At 36.7% G+C, this 27,896-nt stretch overlaps 5 protein-coding genes across 7 annotated transcripts; 3 read left to right on the top strand and 2 right to left on the bottom strand.

Annotated features, from left to right (window-relative positions):
* Positions 1-294: 294 nt before the first annotated feature.
* LOC120151264 (oligouridylate-binding protein 1B-like) lies at positions 295-4,176 on the top strand. The gene is made up of 7 exons (XM_039163777.1): positions 295-546; positions 1,746-1,807; positions 2,155-2,257; positions 2,421-2,497; positions 2,573-2,634; positions 2,732-2,812; positions 4,007-4,176. The coding sequence occupies exons 1-7, from the start codon at positions 445-447 to the stop codon at positions 4,174-4,176; spliced, it is 657 nt and encodes a 218-aa protein (XP_039019708.1). The 5' UTR covers positions 295-444.
* Positions 4,177-12,882: 8,706 nt separating this feature from the next.
* On the top strand, positions 12,883-15,006 carry LOC120151263 (oligouridylate-binding protein 1C-like). Its single transcript, XM_039163776.1, has 6 exons — positions 12,883-12,955; positions 13,240-13,270; positions 13,605-13,724; positions 13,894-13,982; positions 14,201-14,377; positions 14,752-15,006. The coding sequence occupies exons 1-6, from the start codon at positions 12,893-12,895 to the stop codon at positions 15,004-15,006; spliced, it is 735 nt and encodes a 244-aa protein (XP_039019707.1). The 5' UTR covers positions 12,883-12,892.
* Positions 15,007-16,430: 1,424 nt separating this feature from the next.
* LOC120151230 lies at positions 16,431-18,792 on the top strand. Its single transcript, XM_039163746.1, has 4 exons — positions 16,431-16,559; positions 16,879-17,535; positions 18,069-18,413; positions 18,487-18,792. Exons 1-4 carry the CDS (start codon positions 16,479-16,481, stop codon positions 18,760-18,762), a joined length of 1,359 nt encoding a protein of 452 aa, XP_039019677.1. The 5' UTR covers positions 16,431-16,478; the 3' UTR covers positions 18,763-18,792.
* Positions 18,793-19,336: 544 nt separating this feature from the next.
* On the bottom strand, positions 19,337-20,924 carry LOC120151233 (trihelix transcription factor ASIL2-like). The gene has a single exon (XM_039163749.1). It carries the CDS (start codon positions 20,582-20,584, stop codon positions 19,448-19,450), a length of 1,137 nt encoding a protein of 378 aa, XP_039019680.1. The 5' UTR covers positions 20,585-20,924; the 3' UTR covers positions 19,337-19,447.
* A 3,093-nt stretch (positions 20,925-24,017) lies between these two features.
* LOC120151244 (solanesyl diphosphate synthase 3, chloroplastic/mitochondrial-like) lies at positions 24,018-26,785 on the bottom strand. Of its 3 annotated transcripts, none has more exons than XM_039163760.1 (11): positions 26,633-26,785; positions 26,419-26,499; positions 26,078-26,149; positions 25,691-25,822; positions 25,468-25,554; positions 25,310-25,381; positions 25,119-25,207; positions 24,880-25,012; positions 24,651-24,740; positions 24,396-24,494; positions 24,018-24,319 (listed from the first exon to the last, which is right to left on the bottom strand). In XM_039163760.1, exons 1-11 carry the CDS (start codon positions 26,765-26,767, stop codon positions 24,140-24,142), a joined length of 1,170 nt encoding a protein of 389 aa, XP_039019691.1. In that variant the 5' UTR covers positions 26,768-26,785; the 3' UTR covers positions 24,018-24,139. The 3 variants fall into 3 exon arrangements, with proteins under 3 accessions (XP_039019691.1, XP_039019692.1, XP_039019693.1); XM_039163761.1 differs by having other exon boundaries at positions 25,119-25,204; XM_039163762.1 differs by lacking the exon at positions 26,633-26,785 and having other exon boundaries at positions 25,691-25,887; positions 26,419-26,446.
* Positions 26,786-27,896: the final 1,111 nt, after the last annotated feature.

Below are 27,896 nucleotides of genomic sequence, written 5' to 3'. Positions count from 1 at the left end.
AAACATACGAATTATTGAACGTTCACGAACGTAAATGAACGAACGAATCATTTATTTATATTCGTTCATTTAATTAAATGAATATAAAATCTTATATTTATTTAACAAATAAACAAATATAAACAAAATTTCCGTTAAATAATTCACGAATAATTCATTTAACATTAGATTCGTTTAAAACTTACTAATATGAGCTTATCGCTGCTAAAAGTTCCCAAATTAGTAATAAATAACTTTGATTAGATCACAAGTAACAAGTCCCCACTTAAGGGACCTTTATTTATTTATTGATTTTCTTTCATAGTTTTATTATTTTCTATCGCTTTCTCGATTACGATTGAACCCTAGCGAAGACATAGAAGGGGGGAAGGGGATAATTTTCTCGGAAACCAAACAACCAGATTAATTTTCCCTAGAATATTGCCTTGAAAAGTAAAAGAAAAAATGCAGCACCAGAGGTTGAAGCAACAACAACAAGCCTTGATGCAACAAGCTCTCCTCCAGCAACAGTCTCTATATCACTCAGGCATCTTAGCTCCTCCACAGGTTTTCTACACTTTTTTTTAATATGTTATCTCTTTTATTTTATTTTTGTTCATCTAGAGGTTTTTGATCCGTTTTTTTTGGAATGGTTTGTTGGATCTTTCGTTTTTTTTGTCTTCGAGCTCGTGTTTTTGTTTCTTATTTGTAATTGACTGCTGGAGTTAGGGTTAGTTTGGGAATTTATGTGGTGATGATTTAGCTATTGAAATATTTACTTTTTTCCGTGGGGTTTAGCTTGAATTGAGTGGATTTTATTTCCGTTTTGCTGTTTTCAGCGCTCTGACATGCTTTATCGATCGGAAAGTTGATTTCTTGCTTCATTTTGTCTTTTTGTAAATGATAATGTCTTTTGTAAAGTGAGGCTCATCGTTTTTGGTTTGGAATTTGATGAGAGGTTGTTCTTTTTCTTAATATTTTTAGATTTTCATTATTGCATGAAGCTCCGATGTTATTTCTCTTATTTGAAGTTTCCATTGGATAACTAATAGGTGTTTTCATTCTCATTTTCTGTTGTTTTTACTACTTTGGTTTTGTTTAACTTGTGATCCTAATCTTCTTCTTGTTTTGAAAATGCTGAGAAATGATTGGATGTGTTTTATTCCCCTGTGCTATCTCTCTTGTACGACCGATCTTCTGTTTCTTCATGCTTACATATACTATATCTTTATCCCATGTTTGCAAAAAAAAAATTGCAATCTATTTATTTATTTCTCTTTCTTAAGACAAGTGTTAGAACTTAAAACATGGTTCCCGAATTTCATTCTGTGACTCTTTAGGTTAACCGCATGAAGCAAAATTTTAAAATACAGGGTACTTTTAATACATTTACATTCTCTCAAAGATTTTTAGGGCAGACACTACAATTTTGTTAAAGTATGTTTGTCTATATGAGACGGAATATTTTGGTCTGGTTGTCGCTGAAAACACAAAGGGGAAAAAGGGATCACAGTGAAAGCAAGCAGATATAGTAGTTTTTGGTCTTAAGTTGAAAGTGTTTTTATCGAGGTTGGAGAAGTTGTCTGGTTTCTGATGGTTGTAATTAGCATCTTATTTTTTTAGCTGAGTGTTGGATACCTTCAAAAATTCTTCTTCCTTTGATTTGAATGCCTTAGAATTGGGTTGAGTGGGAAGGGACACTTTGTACATCATTTCTTTGTTTCCCCTTCTCCATTTTTCCTTTTTTCACATTTTTAATTTTGCAGATAGAGCCAATCCCAAGTGGAAATCTGCCACCTGGTTTTGATCCAAGTACTTGCTGCAGTGTGTGAGTGTTTGCCTAGATTTTTTTTTTCTTTCAATTTCCTTCTTGTTCATCTGCATTTTGTGTCTCTTCTGTTTCCCCTTCTTAATTGAGTAATTTCCCATTCACTTTTATGCTTAAAACAATATACATTGTATACACTTTCCTTCATGAATCTTGCGATCGGAAAAAGTTGCTACCCTTAGTGCTAAATTCTGAGCTGTTATCTCTTTTACTTGATGATTGATTAGTTTGGGAATGTAATAGCTTTTATGCTCTGTCCCCTTTCTAACAACTCAGGAAGTTACTTATGGCCTTTTACATTTTTCTTTTCTTTTTAAACTTCTAGTTTTTATTTTGAGAAACTGCAGGTATGTGGGAAACATACATACACAAGTGACTGAACCACTACTCCAAGAGGTTTTTGCTAGTACTGGTCCTGTTGAAAGTTGCAAACTTGTCAGAAAGGAAAAGGTATTGTTTTCAAACTAGTATCCTCTTTTCTTCCCCATATGCTCTGAGGATGTTCTAACCGTTATATGGTTAACTTTATTTTCTACTCTTTCTCCCTTTTTCTTTAGCCTATTGGTTGTCATATGATTGACATGCCTTCTGTTTTCTCTCCCTTATTAAGCAGTCATCATACGGATTTATCCACTACTTCGATCGCAGATCAGCTGCCCTTGCTATATTATCTCTTAATGGAAGGCATTCGTAAGTGTTAACGTCTAATTTTGTCCCTCTGATGTATTTTGAGTGTGCTTTTACCTCACGTCATGTAATCTGCAGATTTGGACAGCCTATCAAGGTCAATTGGGCATATGCTAGTGGTCAGAGAGAGGATACATCAGGTTTATGCATGTTTTTGGTTGCAAAATTTTTCTCTAAATATACATGATCAGTTGGATTTTTTTAATCTAATTTTTGATATTATCATAATTGGTGCAGGTCACTTTAACATTTTTGTTGGGGATCTCAGTCCTGAGGTTACCGATGCGATGTTGTTCGCCTGCTTTTCTGTCTATCCCAGTGTCGCAACCGTCTTTCGGTTGGGCCCCGGAATTGGGCTTCGACTTGAAAAATGGGTTGGGAGTCGCCACCGACCACTTTAAAACGAATTTAGGTGGGTCGGACACCATCTTACCTGATCTACGTTGTACCAGAAATGTGTCGGGTTCGGGAGTCGGTTACGGTCAAGGAAGGATTAGCACCCTTGAACCGCCCTTTCGGTACCAATTAATTTATCGGTTGTCTTTAATTGCGAGAAATTAGAAACTTAAATTAAAATTTAAAAACCGATTCAGATTACTTACCTTTGATCAGTTGAAAAAGACCCTTAAAAAAATGAAAGTGTTAGATTTGTAAAGAAGTGAAAAACCAACTTAAGATAAAAAATGCATAAATACGAAATAAATAAACAACATAAAAAAATGATAAAGTCAAATAGAAGGGAACAAAATAAATAGAATGATAAAATAAACAAAATAAAATAAAATATATAAAAAAGACCGAATTGAAATAACCAGAAATCAGAGGGTTAATTTGCGAAATGCAAAAAGCATAAACGGTGACCAAATTGAATAACTCGAAAGTTCAAAGGCCAAATTGCATGTAGTGACCAGATTGTAAAGCGATTTAAGCTCTTAGGGACGGCGGAGAGAGTTTAACAATACTGTAATTGCACTATGGTCCTTGGTATATAAATACCTAAAAATCCCTTATTCTCCTTCATTCTCACCATTCACTCAAGCTCTCCTCTTTTAAACGAGAGAAAGCTCTCTCGATGCCCTTCACCGGGCGATATCCGGCCACCGTCTGGTGGCCCACTCAGACGCACCACCGCCGTTTTGGCCGTCGCCACGGGCGGTCGGAAAAAACCCAATCCCACCAAAATGCTTCTCTCAAGCCCGTCAACCTAACCCCGAGCACCGATCATGCAAAAACAAACCTCCAAATGGCGTAGATCTAGGCTTTAAACCTTCGATTTTTACCTTTCACTAAAAACCGCTCGACTTCCCGGCGTTTTGTTTTTGGCTTTTGCTTGTTGGTTTTGTTGTTGTTCCTTGGTTGTTGATGTGGTTTCTGTTTGTGTTGGTCGATGGGTTTGTGGTTGGTTCTGTTTTTACTTGTTGTTGGTTTGAACTCTTGGTTTACTGTTGATCCGTTGTGGGTTTTCCTTGATCTTGTTTTGGTTATTTGGTTTACTGTGTTTATGCTTCTGAGATTTGCGTGGCTGTCCCCCCCTCCCTGATGGCCGTGGTGGGATATTTATACCCACCCCACCGGGGGTCTGCTCCGATGATAACGGTAACGTGCTCGTGGTTAGTTGGCCGGGGATTTCGGGATGGGTCAGTCCCGATCTCCTCGGCCGGAAATCTCGGTGGCCGGTGTGACTGACCCTTGACCTCCTTGGCTTACGCTGCGCCTGTTCGAACATACGTTAGAACCCTAATCTGAGCTCTGGGCTGGATCAGGCCCTCGAGACTTATTGGACTGTTTGGACCCTGAAAAAACATAAAAAGAAAATAATAAGAAGAAAATAAATAATAATAATACTGATATAATATAAATTAATACATATATTTCAAAAATATTTTTTAAACTATATATTATATTTAAAAAAGTTTTCAAAACTATATTATATAGTTTTCAAAATGTTTTAAAAATATTATATAAGTTTTAAAAAAACGTTTTTAAAACTATATATTATATAATTTATTCAAAAATGTTTTTTAAAACTATATATTATATAATTTATTCAAAATTTTTTTTAAAACTATATTATATAAGTTTTTAAAATGATTTTAAAACTATATGTTACCCATATTTTCAAAATGTTTTCTTTTTAAAAACTATATATTATATATATATTTTCAAAAACCGTTTGCAAACCATATAATATATATAGGTATATATGTATAAAATAATAATAAAAAATATGGACGAAAATTAGTGTCTACAGCTGCCCCTCTTTATCCTTTTTCGTGGAACGAAAAATAGGACAAAGACAAAAAAGACACAAATTTTCGTTCGGTGGAGTTGAAGAATAACTCCCTGTCGAATTGAGTTGTAGATGGTTCCTCCGTCGTGAAGTCGAGTCCATATTGAAATGACATGGAATTGAAGCTGCAATTCGGAATTTGAATCTGGATGTGGCTTCTCATTTCCAAATTGTAGTCAACTTCAGTCTTCTTCTCGGTTTAAAGATCTGGGTTGGAAAATTCGACTTGAATGTAGTCTCTTGACTCCACCCTGTGGTTGATGGGCCCTCGAGCTGAATAAAATCGAACTCCGAAGGTCTTCGTTGACAAATAGCTTTTCTCGTCTTAAGCTATACTGCCGGAAAAACGGTTTATTGTCACTAAGGCACGGTTAACCCAGGTGTTATTCTCGACTTGAAAACCTTGATTGCAGCCGGACAATAGTGTGATTGAGGTGTCATCGAGTTTATTGGAATCGAACTCGACAATTTTATTGACAGATAACCCTTCTTGCCTTGAGCTATTCTGCAAACTTGATTTGCCTCTAAGTTGAATATAATCGAACTCAAAGGTCTTTAGCAGATAACCCTTCTCGACTTAAGCTATGCTGCAAATGATGTGCCTTGGATCTGAGCGGAGTTGAACTCGAAGGTCTTTTGGTCACAGATAACCCTTCTAGCCTTGAGTTATGCTGTAAATGATGTGCCGTTGAGCTGAGCGTAGTCAAACTCAAAGGTCTTTTGTTGCCAGACAACCCTTCTAGACTTAAGTTGTGCTGCAAATGATATGCCTTGGAGCTGAGCGTAGTCGAACTCGAAGGTCTTTGGTTGGCAGATAACCCTTCTAGACTTAAGTTATGCTGCAAATGATGTGCCCTCGAAGCTGAGTGTAATCGAACTTGAGGGTCTTTGGCAGATAGCCCTTCTCGACTTAAGCTATGCTGCAAATGATGTGCCTTAGAGCTGAGCGTAGTCGAACTCAAAGGTCTTTGGTTGGCAGATAACCCTTCTCGACTTAAGTTATGCTGCAAATGATGTGCCCTCGAAGCTGAGTGTAATCGAACTCGGGGGTCTTTGGCAGATAGCCCTTCTCGACTTAAGCTATGCTGCAAATGATGTGCCCTCGAAGCTGAGTGTAATCGAACTCGGGGGTCTTTGGTAGATAGCCCTTCTCGACTTAAGTTATTCTGCAAATGATGTGCCTTGGAGCTGAGCGTAGTCGAACTCAAAGGTCTTTGGTTGGCAGATAACCCTTCTGGCCTTGAGCTAAGCTGCAAATAGTTTGTTTAAAAATGGCTTCCCTTTACGGGTCGAAAACGGTCACGGTTCTTCCGGTGGTTCCCCTAAGCTGGTATGGGAAAACCTACTGATAAATTCTGACAGCCGGATATCTTCCGTCGTGGAATTGAAATCTGGCTTGAAAGTGTTAACTGAAAACATGTTGCTCTTGGTGAGTTTGAACCGAACTAGATTTGATCTGAATTAGTTCTCGAACCCATTTGAAATTGGTTCTGAGATCTGTAGTTATGTAAAGTCGGTTGAGGTGTAGCTTCTTGCTCCTGAGTTACACCATCGTTTTTTAAAGGTGCTTGCAAGTCGAGTAACTTTCATCCTGAAGTCGAAGCTTGACTCTGAAAGCTGCAAAATTATGTATGCTAAAATGATGAACGTGATGCACCTAAGTATGTCTAAGATGCATGCAACATGAATAAATTATGTGTTATTTCTTGGATGGAGTCTCGTGCTTTGCCTGCCAATCTGGTCCATGGAATCGATCGTGCCCCATTTGCTTCTCGAGCTTGGGCTTTACAGACATTTCATATATGAGATTGTTCTGTTTGAAGACGTTTTTCTCCTTTTTCTTGTTTCAAGAGAGAGAAATGATAAAAATGTTGTAAAGTATTGTTCGCAATTGAATCAAATTGCAAATGTGAGTTCAAAAAAAATATCAAAGGAATCAAGAGCTCTTTTAATGCTTTCAGAGTTACAAATCTTTGACAAATGTTCAAAGGGCCGAGTCGGCTTTAGGTTGGCCTCATTTCTAAGGTTTTTTGGTAAAAAATGTCATTTTTTTAAATATCGCAACATGCTTTGGCACTTTAATTGGGTGCGGACAAAATGACGCAACTAGCATGATCAATTACTAGACCTTTTATCTCAGTCCTCTGAAATCTTTCATTTGTTCAAGCTTTGTAGGCTCTTCCAACAAAGGCAGTGCAAAAAATATCGGTCTAAAAATGAAATTCTTGAGTGCTCGTGTGTAGTTGACTATAACAGGTGTTCCTTAACTCCCTTAGTCCATTTTACCGAAAATTTCTTAGATAAATTTGATTTAATTTGTCATTATCTGGCTAGCTGAATCCATAAAGCCGGGGCATTTAACCAATTGCTTTAGAGGGACAGCTTAATATTATAATCACAGTTATCAAGTTAACTGAAGGGTTCATCTCACCACAGGGTCTTCAGCCTGACAAGAGCAGTGGAGCAAACACCGAATTGTCAAGTGTCCGAGCAATGTCATGGTTTGAACGTAATCTACTCATAAGGCCAGGGCTTTCAAGTTTCCTCTAGAACCAATTGCCTTAGCGGAATAGCTCAGTTTTTTAAGGATTTAATTTCCTAAGATTGTCAAGAAGAACCTGTTATAGCCTAGGTGTTTTTTGAAAGTCAAGGAATCCTATCTTTAGAGTTCAATTTTCAAGCAACTGACCTAAACTGGATTCACATACTCGACTCTTTCATTTGTAAAGATCATCATCGTCATTGAACATCTTAAATAAAAAACATAGTAATTGTCATATGCAAATGATGCCCCATGTTGTCCGTACCTTATGAAAGGAAAATTGGTTAATTCCAAGAACGGGGTATGGTGTTTGAGGGTATATTCTGGATAAGGTCAAAGTCCTTGTTTTAAATCATGTTACTTCGTCAAAGATTCGTAACTTTGAACCGTTTACAGAGTTTCTTAATTCAAATGATATGCAAAGAATTGCAAATTTGCAAATATGATCCATTGCTTAACATCTTTTAAAGTAACATAAATTTGATTAAAATGTCTTTACAAAAACTTGAGAAAAAATGGAAGAAAAACAAAGTCAAATAGAATGCCTCAAATGATGAAATGATATTCCTCACTTGGATGCCCCCAAGTTGTTGAAGTCGATCCAGTTCTGGTTACGCATCTTTTGTACGACCCTCTTAAATGCGTAACAGTTCTCAATTGTGTGCCCTGGGACTCCGCCGTGATATTCACAATACGCATTCTCGTCATACCACTTGGGGTATGGGGGCTTCATGGGTTCTACTGGATATGGTGACACCACATGGGTGTCAAGAAGTTGCTGGTAAAGCTCTTTGTAGGTCATGTGAATAGGGTCGAAATGTTCCCTTTCCCTCCTGGACTCTTGTTTAGAAGTACCTAACGGTACAGCCGCAGTTGGTTTTGGGCTGGAGATTGTAACACCTTTGCTGGAGTGTTTGATGTTGTTAACCTCTCCATCCCTCTCCCTCATAGGAGGCTTCTTACTGGCTTCCCCATCCTTAATCTTGCCTTGCTTTATGGCCGACTCAATCATTTCTCCGGCTATAACCAAGTCTGAAAAGCTTCCTGATGTGATCGCCACCAGATGCCCGAAGTATGGAGCCTTCAGAGTCTGTACGAAAAGTTTCCGGGTTTCCTTTTCATCTAACGGTGGATGAACTTGCACAGCCAAGTCCTTCCATTTTTGTGCGTACTGCCTGAAACTCTCGTTATGCTTCTTTTCCATGTTTTGTAGCATAACTCGATCTGGCCTTATGTCATTGTTATGCTTGTATTGTTCCAGAAATGACTTGGCCAGGTCCTTCCAGGTCTTGATATTTGATCGGCTTAGCTGGTTGTACCACCGAATGGCTGAGCCCGACAGACTATCCTGAAAGCAGTGGATCAGGAGTTGGTCGTTTCCTCCATATCCTGTCATCTTTCGGCGGAACATGGTGATGTGAGCGGATGGACAACTATTCCCGTCAAACTTCTCGAACTCCGGGGACTTAAATTTCGGGGGAAGAACCAAGTCCGGGACTAGACTAAGTTCCGTTGCATCGATTTCATGGTAGTCACGGTCTCCTTTGACTATATTCATTTGGTCCTCCAATTGTTTGATTTTTTCCTCCATCTTCCTCGCTTTTTCCTCTTCATCCAAATCCGGTACATGGTAATAACCCGGATTGTTCCTAGGGTTAAATACAGAGGATAAGGGCTTTGATTTTGCAGCAGATGAGTCCCCTCGAAGTTCTGGTAAGATTTCAGGTGAGATAACCACTTGTGGGGTAGGTTGTATAGTTACCTCTTCCGATGAACCTGCCCCAGGCGCACTGGTCTGTTGTAGGCCAATTAACTTGGCAACGATCTGATCAACCAAGGACTCTTGGTTCTTTGTGATTGTTTCTAGAGTATTTCGACTGTTCTGGTTTATTTTGTCTTCTAGCTCCTTTTGTAGTTTTAACATATTCTCATCGATTTGTGTAATTCTGGCTTCCATCCTCTTCTTCTTCAAACGAGTGTTATGTGGATGGGGTGTGTCCAATACTTGAGGCGGTGTATCCAGTATTTACTCCTTTTGATGAGACATGTATATATTAGTTAATGTGAATGCAAAGAAAATAACAAAATGCAAAGAAAATAAGAAATGCAAAATGTCTAAATATGTGATGCATGAAATGTCCGAGGCATTGATCCAAAAAATGTGCCTGTTATTCTGAATAACCCTTATTGGTGACAAAAGTGTTACGTCTGAAGAGACAAAAAAACTCTTTTTGATGGTACAAATCTTGTACATCTTCTGACAAGTTAATTCATCTTTTTCACTAGTTGAATATCCTGTCGCACCATTCCGGCTTCTTTGGCTAAAATGTGCAAATAATGAGATGCTTGCCCAAAAAAAAAAAAGATCTCGAAGGACTGCATCTTCGACTTTCACTTTCTACCGAGCTTGTTTCTAACGAAAGTGTCATTGGAGCCTTCCATCGAGAGAAATTATCCGAAGCTTGCCTCTTGAATTCGTCAGTAATGGCATCCAGCTCAGCTAGTGTTTTACCATCTTGTTCTTGTAGTTTTCGAAAGGATCGACCGGGTCAGTGACCTTTTCCTCGTATTGCCCCTGTAACTTTGCCTTTGAGTATTCTTTGACCACGGTTGGACTTCTGAGTTTTTTGTTTTTTATCTCTTTGTATTATAACCCATTCGTCCATTAATGCAGATTATTCATGTTTAACAAACACATTTTTTGGTGGATCAACACATCGTTTTAAATGGTGCAAACGATGAACACAAAAATAAAATAAAACAAAAAATAAAAGGGTTAGTGAGGTAAATCAAAACAATAAAAAAAATGAAAAATCCTACCCCACATGATATCTACCCCTCATGCTTTAATTCCTACCCGGACATGATTTCTATTCCGCATGCTAATTTTAAACAAATCCTAACCGCATATTTGTCTAGTTCGCATGCTTTGAACAGAAAATAAAGCAGGAAACAAAGCATCCTAGGGTTTGGAATGAGGTTTTGGGGTGGGCTCTACTTCCCTGTACTCTCCCGGTTTAGGTTCTAAAAACGGTACTCGAGTTCTCCTTGCCGGTGCCCCCTTGGGCTTACCAGACCCTTAGTTCTAAACCCATCACAGGCTTGTGTGGACTAAGTTAAACTCAAGGGGACACATTCCCTTATGCCCGCACGGTGAATAAATTCACACGAAGACATAAGGTATATGAATCCCGAAGGCTACTTGCTAGGCATATGCGGTGAATAAATTCACACGAATGCGTCGCTTTCACCCCCACTTAAAAGGGTTCGGAGTTCGGGTTTAGAGCTTAGAGATGACAATTTTGAAAAAAAATCTGAAATCATTAAAAAACATCAGTACAACTATTTATTTGAAACAAAATAATCAAAGGTAAATAATTGGAATCGAATAGATAAATTAAAATTTAAATTTACAATTTTCGCATAAAAAGACAACGGAAAATTAATTCTGGCCTGACTCACTTACCTGTCCCCAGCGGAGTCGCCAAGCTGTCGCAACCGTCTTTCGGTTGGGCCCCGGAATTGGGCTTCGACTTGAAAAATGGGTTGGGAGTCGCCACCGACCACTTTAAAACGAATTTAGGTGGGTCGGACACCATCTTACCTGATCTACGTTGTACCAGAAATGTGTCGGGTTCGGGAGTCGGTTACGGTCAAGGAAGGATTAGCACCCTTGAACCGCCCTTTCGGTACCAATTAATTTATCGGTTGTCTTTAATTGCGAGAAATTAGAAACTTAAATTAAAATTTAAAAACCGATTCAGATTACTTACCTTTGATCAGTTGAAAAAGACCCTTAAAAAAATGAAAGTGTTAGATTTTGTAAAGAAGTGAAAAACCAACTTAAGATAAAAAATGCATAAATACGAAATAAATAAACAACATAAAAAAATGATAAAGTCAAATAGAAGGGAACAAAATAAATAGAATGATAAAATAAACAAAAATAAAATAAAATATATAAAAAAAGACCGAATTGAAATAACCAGAAATCAGAGGGTTAATTTGCGAAATGCAAAAAGCATAAACGGTGACCAAATTGAATAACTCGAAAGTTCAAAGGCCAAATTGCATGTAGTGACCAGATTGTAAAGCGATTTAAGCTCTTAGGGACGGCGGAGAGAGTTTAACAATACTGTAATTGCACTATGGTCCTTGGTATATAAATACCTAAAAATCCCTTATTCTCCTTCATTCTCACCATTCACTCAAGCTCTCCTCTTTTAAACGAGAGAAAGCTCTCTCGATGCCCTTCACCGGGCGATATCCGGCCACCGTCTGGTGGCCCACTCAGACGCACCACCGCCGTTTCGGCCGTCGCCACGGGCGGTCGGAAAAAACCCAATCCCACCAAAATGCTTCTCTCAAGCCCGTCAACCTAACCCCGAGCACCGATCACGCAAAAACAAACCTCCAAATGGCGTAGATCTAGGCTTTAAACCTTCGATTTTTACCTTTCACTAAAAACCGCTCGACTTCCCGGCGTTTTGTTTTTGGCTTTTGCTTGTTGGTTTTGTTGTTGTTCCTTGGTTGTTGATGTGGTTTCTGTTTGTGTTGGTCGATGGGTTTGTGGTTGGTTCTGTTTTTACTTGTTGTTGGTTTGAACTCTTGGTTTACTGTTGATCCGTTGTGGGTTCTCCTTGATCTTGTTTTGGTTATTTGGTTTACTGTGTTTATGCTTCTGAGATTTGCGTGGCTGTCCCCCCCTCCCTGATGGCCGTGGTGGGATATTTATACCCACCCCACCGGGGGTCTGCTCCGATGATAACGGTAACGTGCTCGTGGTTAGTTGGCCGGGGATTTCGGGATGGGTCAGTCCCGATCTCCTCGGCCGGAAATCTCGGTGGCCGGTGTGACTGACCCTTGACCTCCTTGGCTTACGCTGCGCCTGTTTGAACATACGTTGGAACCCTAATCTGAGCTCTGGGCTGGATTAGGCCCTCGAGACTTATTGGACTGTTTGGACCCTGAAAAAACATAAAAAGAAAATAATAAGAAGAAAATAAATAATAATAATACTGATATAATATAAATATATAATACATATATTTCAAAAATATTTTTTAAACTATATATTATATTTAAAAAAGTTTTCAAAACTATATTATATAGTTTTCAAAATGTTTTAAAAATATTATATAAGTTTTAAAAAAACGTTTTTAAAACTATATATTATATAATTTATTCAAAAATGTTTTTTAAAACTATATATTATATAATTTATTCAAAAATGTTTTTTAAAACTATATATTATATAAGTTTTTAAAATGATTTTAAAACTATATGTTACCCATATTTTCAAAATGTTTTTTTTAAAACTATATATTATATATATATTTTCAAAAACCGTTTACAAACCATATAATATATATAGGTATATATGTATAAAATAATAATAAAAAATATGGACGAAAATTAGTGTCTACACCCAGTTGTTCGTAAGCATTGTTTCCTTTGAGCTTGATTCCAGTAAATAATCATGTGCTGTAGCTTACTAAAGCTAAATGCATAAATTATCTGCAAAGTGTAAATTCATTTATCTGTAAACCTGTGGGATGCACGAGTTATGTGGGATCAGAAAACTGGGCGTTCAAGGGGATTTGGGTTTGTTTCCTTTCGCAACCAGCAGGTACTGTTTCTTGGTTAAGCTTCTGGTCAGGGTTTTAAATCGCGGTCGCGTTTTCGGTTATTTCGGATTTACCGTGATTGCGACCGTTGCGGGCGCTATTGCGGTCGTCGCGGACGCTATTGCGGCCGTCGCGGGTAACTCGGACAGCGGCGAAACCGCTATATCGCGGACGAAATCGCGGTCGCAGACCGTTTTTTGAAACCCTGCCTCTGGTGGCCTTTGGTGTTTCTCTTCCATTATAATGTCGCTTCATCTATTGATATCGACTTCTTTTATCCGTTCAGGATGCACAAAGTGCAATTAATGACTTAAATGGTAAGATAATACTTTTTACGCAATACATGTTTTATCTTCATTTACCACTGCTTTAGCTTATCACTAAAGCTGTGAATTTTCACGTCAAAGTTGATTTCATTTTTCTATCATGCTTTGAAATATTAACAGGTTTCTGAAACAGTTATCCAAATAAAGTTTTTCCTTTCTTTTGTCATTAATTGCACCATGTTTATAGTAGCAATTCGTTAAATTATTGCGGCTGAACCGGAATAAATCTAGTTAGCACTAATTTTTAAACAGACTACCTCTTGCATATATTCATGTTGGTTGATATTGCATTATAATTCATATGTTCTTTGATTTATTTTTATAGGGAAGTGGCGTGGCAGTCGACAGATTCGTTGTAACTGGGCAACTAAGGGTGTTGGTACCATCGATGACAAGCAGAGCTCTGATGCCAAAAGTATCGTAGAACTAACCAATGGCTCTTCAGGTGTGTTTATTGCAGCTTTCAAAACAAGCATTCACATTATTATTGTTTCGTTAAATGCAAACCACAGAACTGTTATGATTATTTTATTTACTTTTATTCTACCTTTTGACGGGTCTTCAAATTTGTGCCAAATGTGAAATAAACTTACATCTCTTAGCTTTGGATGTAGAGGATGGTAAAGAGACAGCAACCAACAACGAAGCTCCTGAGAATAATCCTCAATATACAACTGTTTATGTCGGCAACCTTGCTCCCGAGGCAAGTAACTTATGTTGACCTTGAGAACTCCCATCCTTCTAATTAAGCCTTCAACCAATGATGGAATGAGCTTGAACTGGCTGTCTGTATTTGGAACCCGAGAAATCCCATCTAATGTAGTTTTGAGTGCTTACAAGAGTTGCTCTTGTGTCTACTTTGTACCGTAAAGGAAAATGTTATGTCCTCAAATAAAACTGATTATTTTTTTGTTTCTGCAGGTCACCCAAGTTGAACTCCACTATCACTTCCATGCTCTTGGTGCTGGGTTGATTGAGGAAGTCGGAGTCCAGCGTGATAAAGGATTTGGCTTTGTAAGATACAATACTCATGCTGAGGCAGCTTTGGCTATTCAACTGGGGAATGCCCACTCGTATTTATGCGGCAAGCAAATTAAGGTTTATTCTCTTCTTTTACTCGATATTTGACTCTACTTGAAGTGTTTGGTTTTAGGAATTCTTTGCCTACTTTTATGTTCGGAGGAGGACCCTAAACCGAGCAGTGGACGGTCGTTTCTTTGTAAGATTCAGTGTTGCTGATCTAAATCTGACATTCATGTTTGACACATTAGTGGATGACTTTTAAAGATTGTTCAAATACGTGAAAAACAGTTAAAAAAATCTGATTATACTTGTGCCGGATATATATCAGAATCTGGCACACCGTAGTCCGACTAAAGTAGATTGTGCTTCCAATTTCTTTCTAAATTTAATCCCTTGGATAACAAGAAACCGACATAATTAATTTGCTTTATGCAGTGCTCGTGGGGCAGCAAACCTACACCACCTGGGACAACTTCAAATCCACTTCACCTTTACCCGGGCTTTCAGCCACCGACCTTTTAGCATACGAGCAACAACTTGCCATGAACAAAATGGGCGGTATTCACGCCCTGATGCACCCACAGGGACAACACCCTCTCAAGCAAGCAACGATGGGAGTCGGTGCTGCGGGAGCAAGCCAGGCCATATATGACGGCGGATTCCAGAACGTCACGGCTGCCCAGCAGCTAATGTACTATCAGTAAATCGAAAATCAGAAAATCGGAAAGCAGGTTTTATTCGAGTTCTAAGGAAAAAAAAACATTTAGGAGGCTTTTTAATGTGCTTTTTCCGGCGTTTTATTGCACCCTGCTATTTTATATCTGCCTCTATATATAGCATAGGTATATGTTTGCCTGATTGTCAATCGAATGTTTTTCCTGATGTTATTTCGTGTTCGAAATGGCCATTATGAAGCTTTTTTAATATTTTCTCATATATATTTCATATGGTTGCTGTCTATATATATATATATATATATATATATATATATATATATATATATATATATATATAAAGTTTTATTTTATTTGTGCAATTTTACATTTTTATTCTTGTAATACTTGTGTGTATAGGGTAAAATATTTATTTCATCATTTCATGTATAATAGATCGGGTGGAGTGAATAATTATCAAAATTGTTCCACATCTAAAAGAATATATTTCTCATGTTATCTTGTACACGTGGATTGTTTATTAACATCGTAACGATCAACTATGAATTGTAACATTGATAAATTTTTGGAATGCAAGAGCAACATTGATGTATTTTCATTGGGGTAATATGTCAAATATCTAAATTATCAGTTTTAGTCCGTTTTAATATTTAAATTTTTATTTTTTATAAGTCATATTTAAATTTTATTTTTATTTTATTTTAGTACCCGTTTGAAATTTAACGTTAAGTTTTGAAAAAAATTTGAATGTTCCTAAATTATAATAGATCAAAATTGACAGTATAAGTACTTGAAGTGTTTTTAATGGTAGGATACTAAAATGAAATAAAAAGAAAACGTTAGGCATAATTTAAATTTTTTTTTAAAAAATTTAGGTATTAAAATAAATCAAAATTAATAGTTTTGATATTAAATGTGTAGTTTACGCTATTAACAATTTAGGTCAAATAAGAGGAAAAGGTATCCTTTTTAGTAATTATCAAAATTGTTTCTTATTACTCTAATCTTTTTCATGTCATTATTTACATTTAGATTATAATTTTAATTGCAATTTTCTTTAATTAAAGAATACTATTAATGAAGTTTTAGAATACGATGATAACATTGATGAATTTATCACGGAGGAGTCCAATTAACAATTTAGGTCAAATAAGAAGGTAAAAAATATCCTTTTTAAGTCTTGTTCTTTTAATACTTTTATATATACGGGTAAAATACTAATTTCACATGTAACAGATAGGGTGGAACGAGTAAATATGCATATTTATTTATTAAAATAGAATAAAACGAGAATGTTTATGATTAAAATGAAATGTTTCGTAGTTAATTGTCGTAAAAAAATACATCATTAGTTATATGACTAAATAGTAAATATACCAATTTATTTATTGTACGTAGGACTCCTCGATTTTATATTCCTTCCCACTACAGCTTTTCATATTCCTTCCCACATCCACGCCAGTTTTCTTTAACTCTCCTCACCCTTTGATTCGCCGGCAAACATGTATCCCGGCCGCGGGCGAACCCCTCGCAGTGGCCAGTCCTCCTTTCGTGGAGGATATTCCAATCACAGTCATAGCCCAGTAAGTTTCTTCTCTAACTTCACTAATTACTCAATTTTCGTTCTTTCTTTTCTAAAAAAAATTAAATACATTGCATGAACGGTTTAGTTCTTAGTAAAATTGAAGGAGTAGGTTTCTGAACTTGAAGAATTTTTATTTACTGGTATACACTTTAATATATATAATTACCATTAGTTATAGAAGATAGAGTTAATTTTGGATTATTATGAGGTTTGGCGATGGTGGATTCTCTTGTTCTAATGTTTGGATATTAGGTCATAAGTAATGAAAAAAAGTTCTTTTTTCCCTTTGTTTAAATAATTTTGATCACCATCTCCAGGTTGGGGATTTTGGTGAAAAGTCTCATCATACACGGGTCGATGGAATGCCGGAAAGCCAAGGGAGACGGATTCCAAAAAGGTCGCCGAGTGGTTCAAGCTACACTAAGAATGAGAATGCCCCTGTTTACGAATATAGGCTGAAATCGTCATTGCCTGCTGGTACCGGATTTCATGGGCAAAATGATACTCCTGAAATCTTGGGCACTCCGGATGCAGTCCTTAATGATGGCTGCCTGTCATTGTCTCATCACTCGAGTTCTTTGGACTCAAAGCCGGGATTACTAAGAGACCAGATTGAACTTTCATCAGTTGAGGAGACTGAGAGTTGTGCAGCTCCACTGCACCATGCTTTCCCCAACAAGATTAACATCTCCGACTCAGTACACAAGTCCGAGACACCCAAACTATCCTATGAAAGGAGTCCCCAAAATAGTTCAGGTATTTATGATTCGAGTCAGGCTAAGTGTCAAGCTGTGATCGAGCCTTTTGACATTTGCTTGACCAAAATCGGAACCCCAGTCATGCTCAAACCATCTTTGCTTGTAAAGAATAGAGAAAAGCGGAACGAAATCAAAAGATCGACTGAAGGGCAAATAGGAAATGTATTGAGACCTGGGATGGTGCTTCTAAAGAAATATCTGTCTATACCTGATCAGGTGAGGCTGTCTAGTCGCTGTATATCAATCTTCTAGTTAAATGGGCTGCTAAAAAATTCTCTTGATAAATGCTATATCTCTGGTTCACCCATGAACCACTTGTCTTTACTTCTTGTTGATGTGTGTATAAAACTTGAATTTGAGTGTCTTATTTCTATGTTGCTCAGACTCGAGTCCAAGTGTCTGATACTGGTATATTTCCATAAAGTTTTACCAAGTTATCTTTGTATTTGAAGGATCCTCGGAGGTTACGAATTGCTATACTCATATGCTGGTCGCGATGGTTTAAGAAAAAAATGAAGAGTTGAAACAACAGTCTTATTTTAGTGGTTCTTGTGGTTATAACAACCATAGTGGAACTTGCAGTAACCTTGAAGGTTCAATGGCTCCACATCCATTAGTTTTATGTGTTATAACAATCATGTTGTCAGAGTTTTTATATGATTAAAAATAAACAATTACCATGCTAGAAAAGGGTGATTGAAATTGGGACTGTAATCTTAGTTAACTTATTTTGCTTCATACGTGTGTAGGTAAAAATTGTAAGAGCTTGTCGATCTCTTGGTTTGGGTTCTGGAGGTTTCTATCAACCAGGTTACCGTGATGGAGCGAAGTTGCATTTGAAAATGATGTGCCTTGGTAAAAACTGGGATCCGGAGACGGGCAATTACGGAGATCGTCAAACAATTGACAGCGTTGTTCCAGCCGGTATTCCTCGCGAATTCTATCAGTTGGTTGAAAAGGCAATAAAAGATTCACATTCCCTCATACAACAAAAGACTAAGGCTAGCCTTGCGGAAGACATTCTTCCATGGATGTCGCCAAATATCTGCATTGTTAATTTCTACTCTGCAAGTGGTCGACTGGGACTTCATCAGGTCCGACGTTTTAGCCCCTCTTAACTTATATCCTATCCATATACCACTGAAAACTCGGTCGGGTTGCTTGCAGGATAAGGATGAAAGTCCAGGAAGTCTACGTAAAGGATTACCTGTGGTATCTTTTTCTATTGGAGATGCAGCAGAATTTTTATACGGTGACGAAAGGGAAGTCGACAAGGCGGAAAAGGTTGAACTTGAATCTGGGGATGTGCTTGTATTTGGTGGGAAATCGAGACACATCTTTCATGGCGTGGCTGCAATTAAGCAAAAAACTGCACCTGGAAGTCTCTTGGAGGAAACAAATCTTCGTCCAGGTCGTCTAAATCTGACTTTTAGAGAGTACTAAAATCCTAGATACAATTAATAATTCTAGATACAAGCTTTTTGTTTGACTGACTCTTCTAATCTCTTTAGAAGATCTAAGGTTATTTACCATATGATTTCTGAATGTGCTTGTTGAATTGCATTTCCTGCCTCGAATGTCGAAGTTGACGGTTTTACGAGTTCAAAGCTTAATTCCATAACACTTCTTGATGGTTAGCCCTAGAAGTAGAGTTCTTCCAAATCTCCTAATAAAGTGTTGATGATTTGTCATGTCTTGCCATAGGTTCTTCATTTGCATTGCAACCACCATTTCTCATTCTGTTCTTTAACCTTTGATGGTATTCCATCCGTCCCGAATCCGTCCTGAATGTTGAAGTAAAAACTCACTCCAACTCTGTCTTGACATCGACTCCCTTCTTAACAAACTTGCCCCAATATGTCCTTAACCCGAACTAAAAAAAAAACCATTGGGTTGAAATGAAACCCGTCTGATTCGAATATTTTGGCCATATCCAGATACACAATCTAATTAGGCATCTAGTCACTGACACAAGGTACACACACTATGTTAACAAAGAAAACCATGATAGCTACACTTGAAAAAACAAACTACCAAATTCCAATACAAATCTATTGTCTTTACTGATTACATACAAATAAGCACATATAATCTAACCCCACTAATCAAATTCCAATCCTACTGAAACTCAATTACTACAATCACTATTGTTATTGTTGTTATTACTGTTATTAACTTTACTATGATGATTACCAGAGTTGCTGATTCCAGCACCTTTTTTCCCTTGCTTCAACTGTGAAATCTCCAGCTGAGTCTTCATGAAAAACTGCATGCTCTGCAACTCCATCTCCTTGGCGAATTTCATCCTCTGCTTCTCCATCTCCACAACATGCTGAAGCTTCGCGCTCTCCGCTTGCTCGTACGCTTCGCCGAACCGTAATATCGCCCGGGTTATTTCCTTAACTGTGTTATCCCATTTTCTTCTTTTTTCACCTGAATTGGCACCCTTGTGAACCACTCCTATTGCCCTTTTTCCTGTCCGAGGTGGCGGTAAACTGTCGACCGAATCCACATCGTCATCCTCATCATCGTCCTCGGAATCCATGTCCACCTGACCCCGATTCCTCTGATTCTTCAATACAACCATTCTCGGTTGCTTTTGTTGTTGGAAATGTTGTTGTCGTCTTTCTTGAACTCGAGAAACTCGATATGGATTTAAACTGGACCGGATTCCGACTGGAATCCCCATCGATACTTTAGACAAAAAGTCAGCACTTCCACCGCCAACACCACCTGGGGAAGCCGAATTAGCAGGAATCTTGGCGGAGGATCCTATAAGTTTATCCAATTTCTCAAAAAACACCCACTTACTCAGTCCGCCTCCGGCAGCAACCTTAGCTTTCTCTGATTTATACTTCTTCTTAACCGTATCGATTCGGTTCTTACACTGAATATCCGTCTTCGGAGTTTTTGTATACTCTTCTCTGCTACTCACAATATCCGCCACTTCTTTCCAATGCATTTGCTTTAAGTTCCCGCGGCTCAGCTCCAAATACCTCTCTCCCCACGCATCAATCAAAACCTCCGTTGCGCCTTCACTCCAGCAGTCCTCCCTTCCACCGTCGTTGCTCTTCAGCTTCTGCGGCGGCGGAAGCGCCAGCACTATCGCCTTCTCGTGTTGACCCGGCTCTTCCGAAGGTGGCGAATTCGGAGGAGGCGCGGCAGCTACCGTCATGGTTACACGACTATTGGACGGCGAAGACGGCGATGGAGATCCGGTAGCGGCAACCGATGGGTATGATTGGATCTCTTCGCCTTCCTCCATTGGAGATCCGAAAAAAATCGAAGATTTCAGAAGCCGGGGGATTTAGGGTTTCGACGAGAAACGGAAAATGGGGAATTATTCGCTCTAATTTGTTTTTTATTATCGGTGGACGGGAAGGGAAGTGACGGCGTCGGTGGAGGGGGCATTGCATAGGGGACACGTGGAGAAAGGAGGGTGACGTGGAAGTATTCGATTGGTGGGAATGTGTAGATTACGTCACCGGCGTTAATTTTCGGTAATATCGGTCTTATTTTGAGCATTCATTTCCCGATGGTGTACCGAAACTACCCTTCCTTTGCCTAAATTGTAAGTAGCTTTTGTTTTATCAACGTCATCACTCAAATGTCAAATGAAATCTCCTTTGTTTTAAATGGAGAAAAACAATATATATATATATATATATATATAAATTTAAGATCGTTGTATGAGTAAAAACAAATAATCAATATTAAAAGTAAAAAATGTGAAAATATTTACTGAAAAAAATAAAGAAATAATTTCAGTCATTTATTTTTACTAATCAAACGATCTTAAATCTATATAAAATTAAACAGTTTTACATTGTATAAATATATATATTCATAAGAAGGATATCATTTAAGTATAAAAATTGTACTCGGCCTATTCAAAGAGAAAATCCCTTGACAAAAAACGAAAAAGAAAAGAAAATCTCCTTAGGAAGATTCCCCAACTAAAGTTAAGCGTGTGACACAAGTCGATTTGGATTACTTAGAGCGAAACCTTAATTAAAGAAAGTGTTGTTTTTTTATTAAGTATTCGAGTTCAAGCAGTTACAGAGTACGTGCGTATGATCAATGATAAAAAAATTATGAACAAATAGTATCTTATAATCGTATTAAACTATTAAAAAGAATCATAAATATATAACGATGGAATGTTTTTCGCCTTACAAACAAACATACTGGTAAAATAATCAATGGCAGTTCAAGTATTTATAGATTCATAACAAGAATAGATTAATAAGGTTCCTTAATTCCTCCTACAAAATTTAACTCCAAAATCATATTTAAATAACATCAAACTCTTTATCATTGTTACCATTTGCCACTCTTCTAATACTAATTTGTTCATTAAAATTTGAGAAAATCACTTTCACTATGATTTGAGCTAAAACATCTTGATTTAACCTTTAATAGCGGACTGATAAAGATTAAGAGGACAAAGACCATATATACATATTTTAACAAATTTTCAAATTATATTTAAAATATTTTAATAATTTAGTTGATGAATTTTATATTTTATTCACGTAAATTATAAATATCAAAATTTCAATGAATTGAAAACATATAACGGCAAAAGGTTACGAGGACAAAGACCGTATTTGATGCATGGACTTTGGTTTTATGCATGTGATGCAAATCAAGTGATCAATCATCAGAAACACGGATCTCACTCACTACATAAGCAGTCTCCATATAGTTCTAAACCGTAAAAGGTGGCGAGCTTCGTCGGCACTACAGATGTAGTTGAATAAGCTCGTCGCTAACGACGGAAGGAGTGAGGACACCCAAATCTGTGAAGAGTAGAGAAAGACATTGAGGAGGGGTGTAATCTCGAGCGGATTTTTCGACCTCGACTTTGGATGGGATAGGTACCCCGAAATCAATGGTGCGAAGGCAGGACCCATATCCTTAAAATTCCCCAAAATACTCAACAAAACAAACACTTTCTAGTTTCAACAATTCCACTAAATTTTTTTAAACACAAAAAAAATTACCAGTAGAAGGATCAAAACGAGACCAGAGCTTGGTCCGGAACTTATAATCGGCACCGAGGATCAGAACCCACACCCGTTCTTTCAAGTTTTGATCACCCACGGCATTCAAAATTGACCCGGCAGTACCAGGAACCAATAAAACCGGGTCCAAATTCGGGTCATGTAAGGTTGCGGCTTCTTAAACAGCTTCAACCACATCTCCACGGATTGTACAATATCTTCCACTAACATCGCCATCCCAAAATCAAAATCAATTTCCAAATTGAAAACAAAAAGATGAAAACTTTACAAAAATATATGAATTTACTGAGGGAAATTTGGTCTTTCATTTTGAATTTGGGTTTCAGATTCTCGAGGAGAACGAGTTTATCACTTTAAAGGATAGACAGGGAAGACAAGCAACCGATTTACTTACAGAAGCTAAATAAAGAAGAAAGTACAACAAATTATTATATATGTATATATTTACGTTAATTAGTAAGGGTCAAAGAATACGAATTCTTTTTGTTCTTATCTTATTTGAAACATCTTATTTTAATATCCTATTCAAAATTTAACTGTTTTTAAAAAATTAAAAGTTTAAATATTAAAACGGATTAAAATTTATAGTTAGATATTAAATGTGGTAAATTTTTAATAACGGGTATTAAAATGAAATGAAAATTAAACATTAGTCATGTTTTTTAAAAAATAATAAAAGTTTAATTATTAAAACAGACTAAAACTAATGGTTTATGTATTAAATGCGTAGTTTACTCTATTTTATTTTCAGGATAACTTAAATAAACGCCCTCAAACTATATTCTAGAGTGTAATTATGTCCCTAATTTCAAAAATATTTTTTGATTGAATCGTCAAAGTATCAATATTGTATTAATGTACTTAAGCGATAAATGACAATTTAAATCTGTTCTAGAGTATATTTAAAGTACATGGATCAAATTTATGTACATATTTATAATTTAATATCCAAAAAAATTCACATATTTTAGAAATATTTAATATAATAATTATGTGAAATTTAGGGACTAATCGATAACGTAACCATAGTTTATGTCCTTCGGTGCAGAGAAACTTTGTTTCTAATATATAAATGCCACGCGTTGCTGCTGCGTACAAATACAATTAGATTACGATTGGTCACGTTTTACCCACGTGTCCCAATCGCTAGGAAAACAATCCTAAAAGTTTTCTACTAAATAATAAAATAAAGGCTAAATTTTGTATTTAATACTTAAACTATCAGTTCTGATCTGTTATAGCACTTAAACTTTCAATTTTTTTTAAAAAATCATACTTTACGTTTAGTTTTTATTTCATTTTAATATCCCGCCGTTAAAAACTTAACACGTTTAGTACCTAAACTTTTAATTTTTTAAAACTTAATGTTAAATTTTGAACAGGTACCAAAATGAAACCAAAACTAAAGTTTTTTAACTGTGGATACTAAAATGAAACAAAAATTAAACTTTAGGTATAATTTTAAAAAATTAAAAATTTAAGTACTAAAACGGATAAAAACTAATGGTTTAAATGCTAAACCCGTAATTTACTCATAAATAAAATAATATAAAAGCAAAAATACAATATTTTTGAATAAATTTATTCTTAGTTTCTAAGAATAATATTAGTAGTTTGTATTTGAGTTTCTTAAATGTAATAATAGAAAACTCAGAAAGGGTATTACGCATGAATAACAACATAACAAAACCGAGGCTCTAATACCATGTTAAGCATCCAACGCGAGTAGTATCGGAATACTCTAATCGATGTAGAATAACGGTTTAACAAACGAAAATTAGATTCAATTGTTCTCATTTATTTCTAGCTGTGAGTATTCGAGTGAGATTAATGAGTGCTTGCCTCGATCTCCTTACGTCCGAGCTGCTACTTTCGGGCAGAGAATCGATGGCTGCTGCAGCAAGATTAGCATGCTTCGCCGCGAGTTCTTTCGTCCTTTGTATTCCGTTGCTCTTCCACAGGTACTCAAGTGCCTGTGTTCTCAACATCAATACCGTAATTCCCACTGGTTCGATTTTAAGTAGGATTGGGCTGCGAAATCGAACTTACCGTATTTATATTGGCGGAGTTGTCGAAGCCCTGCTCGGTCACGGCTTTCAACCGAGGAAACTCCTCCATGGCAAATAATATAGGAGCAGTTATGATTCCCTGCAAAAATCAGATCTATGTTCGTCAATGTATGCACTTGAAAAAGGGTTTCGAAAAAACGGAATGAACAGAACATGTCGTTGATCGAATATACGTCTCATACGGACGCAGGTGCAGGGCCTAAGAGATATGGTATGATGCGGTTAGACCAATTACCTGTCGTATGTCCGATAACGGACCCTTTCCTAATGAAGCTGATGTGCCTGTGAAATCGAGAATATCGTCTATGAACTGATATGCCATTCCCTGGGAAACGGATTAAAAAGAATCAGGAAATGGCAAAAAAAGGTACTGTAAAACACGAACTGAGCGTATATTCGATACGCTCATGTACTGAAACACGGATCGTAAACTAGAGAGGATGGCGTTTAAGAAGTTTACAGACCAAATTCTTGCCGTATTCAAAAGCCGACATTGCAACTTTGGGTGTTTGATCGGATAAAAGGGCCATTGCCTTGCAGCTGTTGGAGACCAATGATGCAGTCTTGTAGTAAGTCTTCTGCATATAATACTCCATGCTGCAATTAAGAAGTTTTTCTCCAAAATTTTTAGTTAGACATGAGAATCGAATAAAAATACTTCGGAAAAGAATAAAGAGTTGGTCCGTCCAACTCGGGATCATACCTGCAGCGCTGCTCGACCGTTGCAGCCATTTGCATGGTTTCACCCGTAACAAGATTTTCGACTGCTGTCGCTAGTAATGATACAATCTGCTGTTCAAATAATGATCAAGTGTCGGATTTGAGTACGTTTCCGGCTCGGGTAAGCTTGATTTTTCGAGCTTTCTTCATATTCAGTCAATTGTACTTACATACCTCATTGTTTTTCAAGGAAGCGAGGGCCCCTAGAGCTCGAAAAAGCAGAAAATCCCCTGCTAACACAGCTAACTGCATAGTATCGATTAATAGCCAGGGATGAATACTAAAAGTTATGAACACGTTTCAATTAACATGAGATGTATGCATTCAGTTACCTTATTTCCGAACACAGAATTTAACGAACCGACGCCACGCCTCGTTTTCGCATCATCCAAGATATCATCATGAATTAGACTAGCCACCTAAGTTCACAAAGACTATTAGATCAATCTAACAATGTATACAGAAATGTTTCTCCACATGAGAACTGTTTTATGCAGAGATTATTGGTCTGTGCCTGGAATGAGGTATTGTTTGCTTCGGAGGCGAAGGACTAACATGGATCATCTCGGTTATTTCGGCTATAAGTTTCTGTTTTAGACGCAGTTGAACTCTCGATGTATCTTGGATGCAACTAAAAGATGATCCGGGTTTATGTTTATCCATTGATTTAGCCATCAACAACAAAACCTGCAAAAAAAAGTATGAAAATCTCCTTGAAGTACCCCTGTTTCGATCCTCGAAGAACCGAGTACCTGTGACCATCACACTCGTTTTAGTGTGAGTAACATAGGTGGGAATATCGAATACACAACATCCCTCGGTTTCTTTCAGTCAGAGATCGAACCAAACTACTAAGTAGTAGTGTTTAGTTGCTGGTTTATGAATGTAAAATGTGATCATGAGCATGATGGAACATAAAACATTTAATAATGTTCTTATTACCATGGAACATGTCCTCTTCCCTTCCACTCCATGTTCGAAGAAATATCGAGCAGCCGAGGAGAGCTCAGGGACCTAAATGACAGAAATCCATGCTTCAATATCATCCTCATTGTAATCAGACTTATCTAAAACAACTCTTTTATTGAGATCTAGAGAGAAAGGGAATGTTGCTCTCTAGAGGACTCGGGTTCGAGCAGCAAAGTTCGGGCAAATCCGAATGCTTCTTTCGACCGACTTAAGCATCGGAAAGCGTCCCGGAAGTTCGATTCCGGCAAGCCTCCGATAATATATCCTTTTACTAAACATCCAAGAGAAAAGACAAGACATAGCAATGAAAATACCTCGGCAACTGCAGATGAACGCAACCTGTTTGAAACAAGTGAGATTTCATCAGCAACAAGGGAGAATGGATCCACCTTTTCCTGGAAAAAGAATTGACTTTCAGCTTCAGATTATGATTGTTGAATCCAAATTTACCAATAAATGAAACCCAGAATTTGTTTTTTTTTTTCAATTAAGAAAAACAATTGAAGAACAAAGCTTTTTTTAATGTACCTTTGGATTAGAATCGATGGAAGAGTGAGAATTAGCTGTCAAAACAAGAGATTGGCGGTGTTGAGGACAGTCAAACAAAGATTTTCTGGGAATCTCATAAATCCTGGAAAACGCCCGAGAAAATAGTGTCTTCATTTTCCTGATGCTGCTACAGAAAATATAGGATGAAGTAAATCATGTCAAAGGAACAAAACAGTGGGTGGGCTTTCTTTTAGAGAAATAAGAGTTAATTTCATAATACGTCCCTAATTTATGAGCATTATTTCAAATTAATCTCTAATCTTTAAAAATTTCAATTTCATCCCTAAACTATGACTATCATTCTAAATTAGTCCTCAAACTTTTAACATTTCATTTTCATCCCAAACTATGATTTTCATTCTAAATTGGTCCCTACACATTTTTAACATTTCAATTTAATCCTAAATTATATGTTTATACTAATCACATCCCTTGTTAGTAAAATCATTAGACCAAATTATATTATTATATGTTTGAAAATAAAATAAAATTTAGGTTAAAATTAAATATGCAAAAATTTAAGGACTAATTTAGAATGATATTCATAGTTTGGGGATGAAATTAGAATGTTCAAAAGTTTAAAGATTAATTTAGAATGAAAGATATAATTTAGGGATGAAATTGAAATGTTTAGAAGTTTAAGGATTAATCTGAAATGAGAGTCGTAGTTTGAGACATACGATGTAATTAACTCAATAAATAATGTTAAAAAAGGATAAACTAAAAGAACGGTTACTTTTATTTCAGTTGGTCATTTATAATCACTAATTTTGAAAATATTATGCCATAACAGTCATTTATGTTATCAATTAATTAAATTTTAATATATTATATTATAAATTATTATATTTTGATATATAAGCCGACAACTCTTAATCTTAACCTTTTCTCAACAACTCTTTAAATATTATTGTTGAAAACATTTTGATATTTCGATATAACAAATTAAGTTAAATGAATTTTAAGATTTTCCAAAATGATTTTCTAAGTATATTCGATATAATTATTCGAATATCAAAACATTACTCAAAATATTTCAAAAATCATTTTTAAATCCTTACTTAAGTATAAAATTAAGTTTTAATCTTAAAACAATTTCAAAATAATCTTTCAAAGTATTTCGAACCATTTCAAAGCCAAAAATTCTAGATTGCTCAGAGGGAACCGATTCCCCCCCCAAGGGGGTACCGATTCCCCCTGAATGGTTTGGCTCCGAGATTTCCAGAATGCTCGGAGGGAACCG

This window comes from Hibiscus syriacus, unplaced genomic scaffold, assembly GCF_006381635.1.
Source record: "Hibiscus syriacus cultivar Baekdansim isolate YM2019G1 unplaced genomic scaffold, ASM638163v2 tig00111036_pilon, whole genome shotgun sequence".
In the NCBI taxonomy this organism is placed as follows: Eukaryota; Viridiplantae; Streptophyta; class Magnoliopsida; order Malvales; family Malvaceae; genus Hibiscus; species Hibiscus syriacus.
The sequence above is the reverse complement of the archived record's forward strand: the minus strand, read 5'-3'. Positions and strand labels throughout refer to the sequence as shown.

Excerpts from the sequence above, each read along its gene's own strand:
- LOC120151264 (XM_039163777.1), top strand. The coding sequence starts at position 445 with ATGCAGCACCAGAGGTTGAAGCAACAACAACAAGCCTTGATGCAACAA. Across the intron at positions 2,258-2,420 it reads AACTTGTCAGAAAGGAAAAG|TCATCATACGGATTTATCCA; the intron begins GTATTGTTTTCA and ends CTTATTAAGCAG. Across the intron at positions 2,635-2,731 it reads TCAGAGAGAGGATACATCAG|GTCACTTTAACATTTTTGTT; the intron begins GTTTATGCATGT and ends TAATTGGTGCAG.
- LOC120151263 (XM_039163776.1), top strand. The coding sequence starts at position 12,893 with ATGTGGGATCAGAAAACTGGGCGTTCAAGGGGATTTGGGTTTGTTTCC. Across the intron at positions 13,725-13,893 it reads ACTAACCAATGGCTCTTCAG|AGGATGGTAAAGAGACAGCA; the intron begins GTGTGTTTATTG and ends CTTTGGATGTAG. Across the intron at positions 14,378-14,751 it reads TATGCGGCAAGCAAATTAAG|CAAACCTACACCACCTGGGA; the intron begins GTTTATTCTCTT and ends CTCGTGGGGCAG.
- LOC120151230 (XM_039163746.1), top strand. The coding sequence starts at position 16,479 with ATGTATCCCGGCCGCGGGCGAACCCCTCGCAGTGGCCAGTCCTCCTTT. Across the intron at positions 16,560-16,878 it reads CCAATCACAGTCATAGCCCA|GTTGGGGATTTTGGTGAAAA; the intron begins GTAAGTTTCTTC and ends CACCATCTCCAG. Across the intron at positions 17,536-18,068 it reads ATCTGTCTATACCTGATCAG|GTAAAAATTGTAAGAGCTTG; the intron begins GTGAGGCTGTCT and ends ATACGTGTGTAG.
- LOC120151233 (XM_039163749.1), bottom strand. The coding sequence starts at position 20,584 with ATGGAGGAAGGCGAAGAGATCCAATCATACCCATCGGTTGCCGCTACC.
- LOC120151244 (XM_039163760.1), bottom strand. The coding sequence starts at position 26,767 with ATGAAGACACTATTTTCTCGGGCGTTTTCCAGGATTTATGAGATTCCC. Across the intron at positions 25,208-25,309 it reads CTTCCTTGAAAAACAATGAG|CAGATTGTATCATTACTAGC; the intron begins GTATGTAAGTAC and ends TTATTTGAACAG. Across the intron at positions 24,495-24,650 it reads CGTTATCGGACATACGACAG|GGAATCATAACTGCTCCTAT; the intron begins GTAATTGGTCTA and ends TGATTTTTGCAG.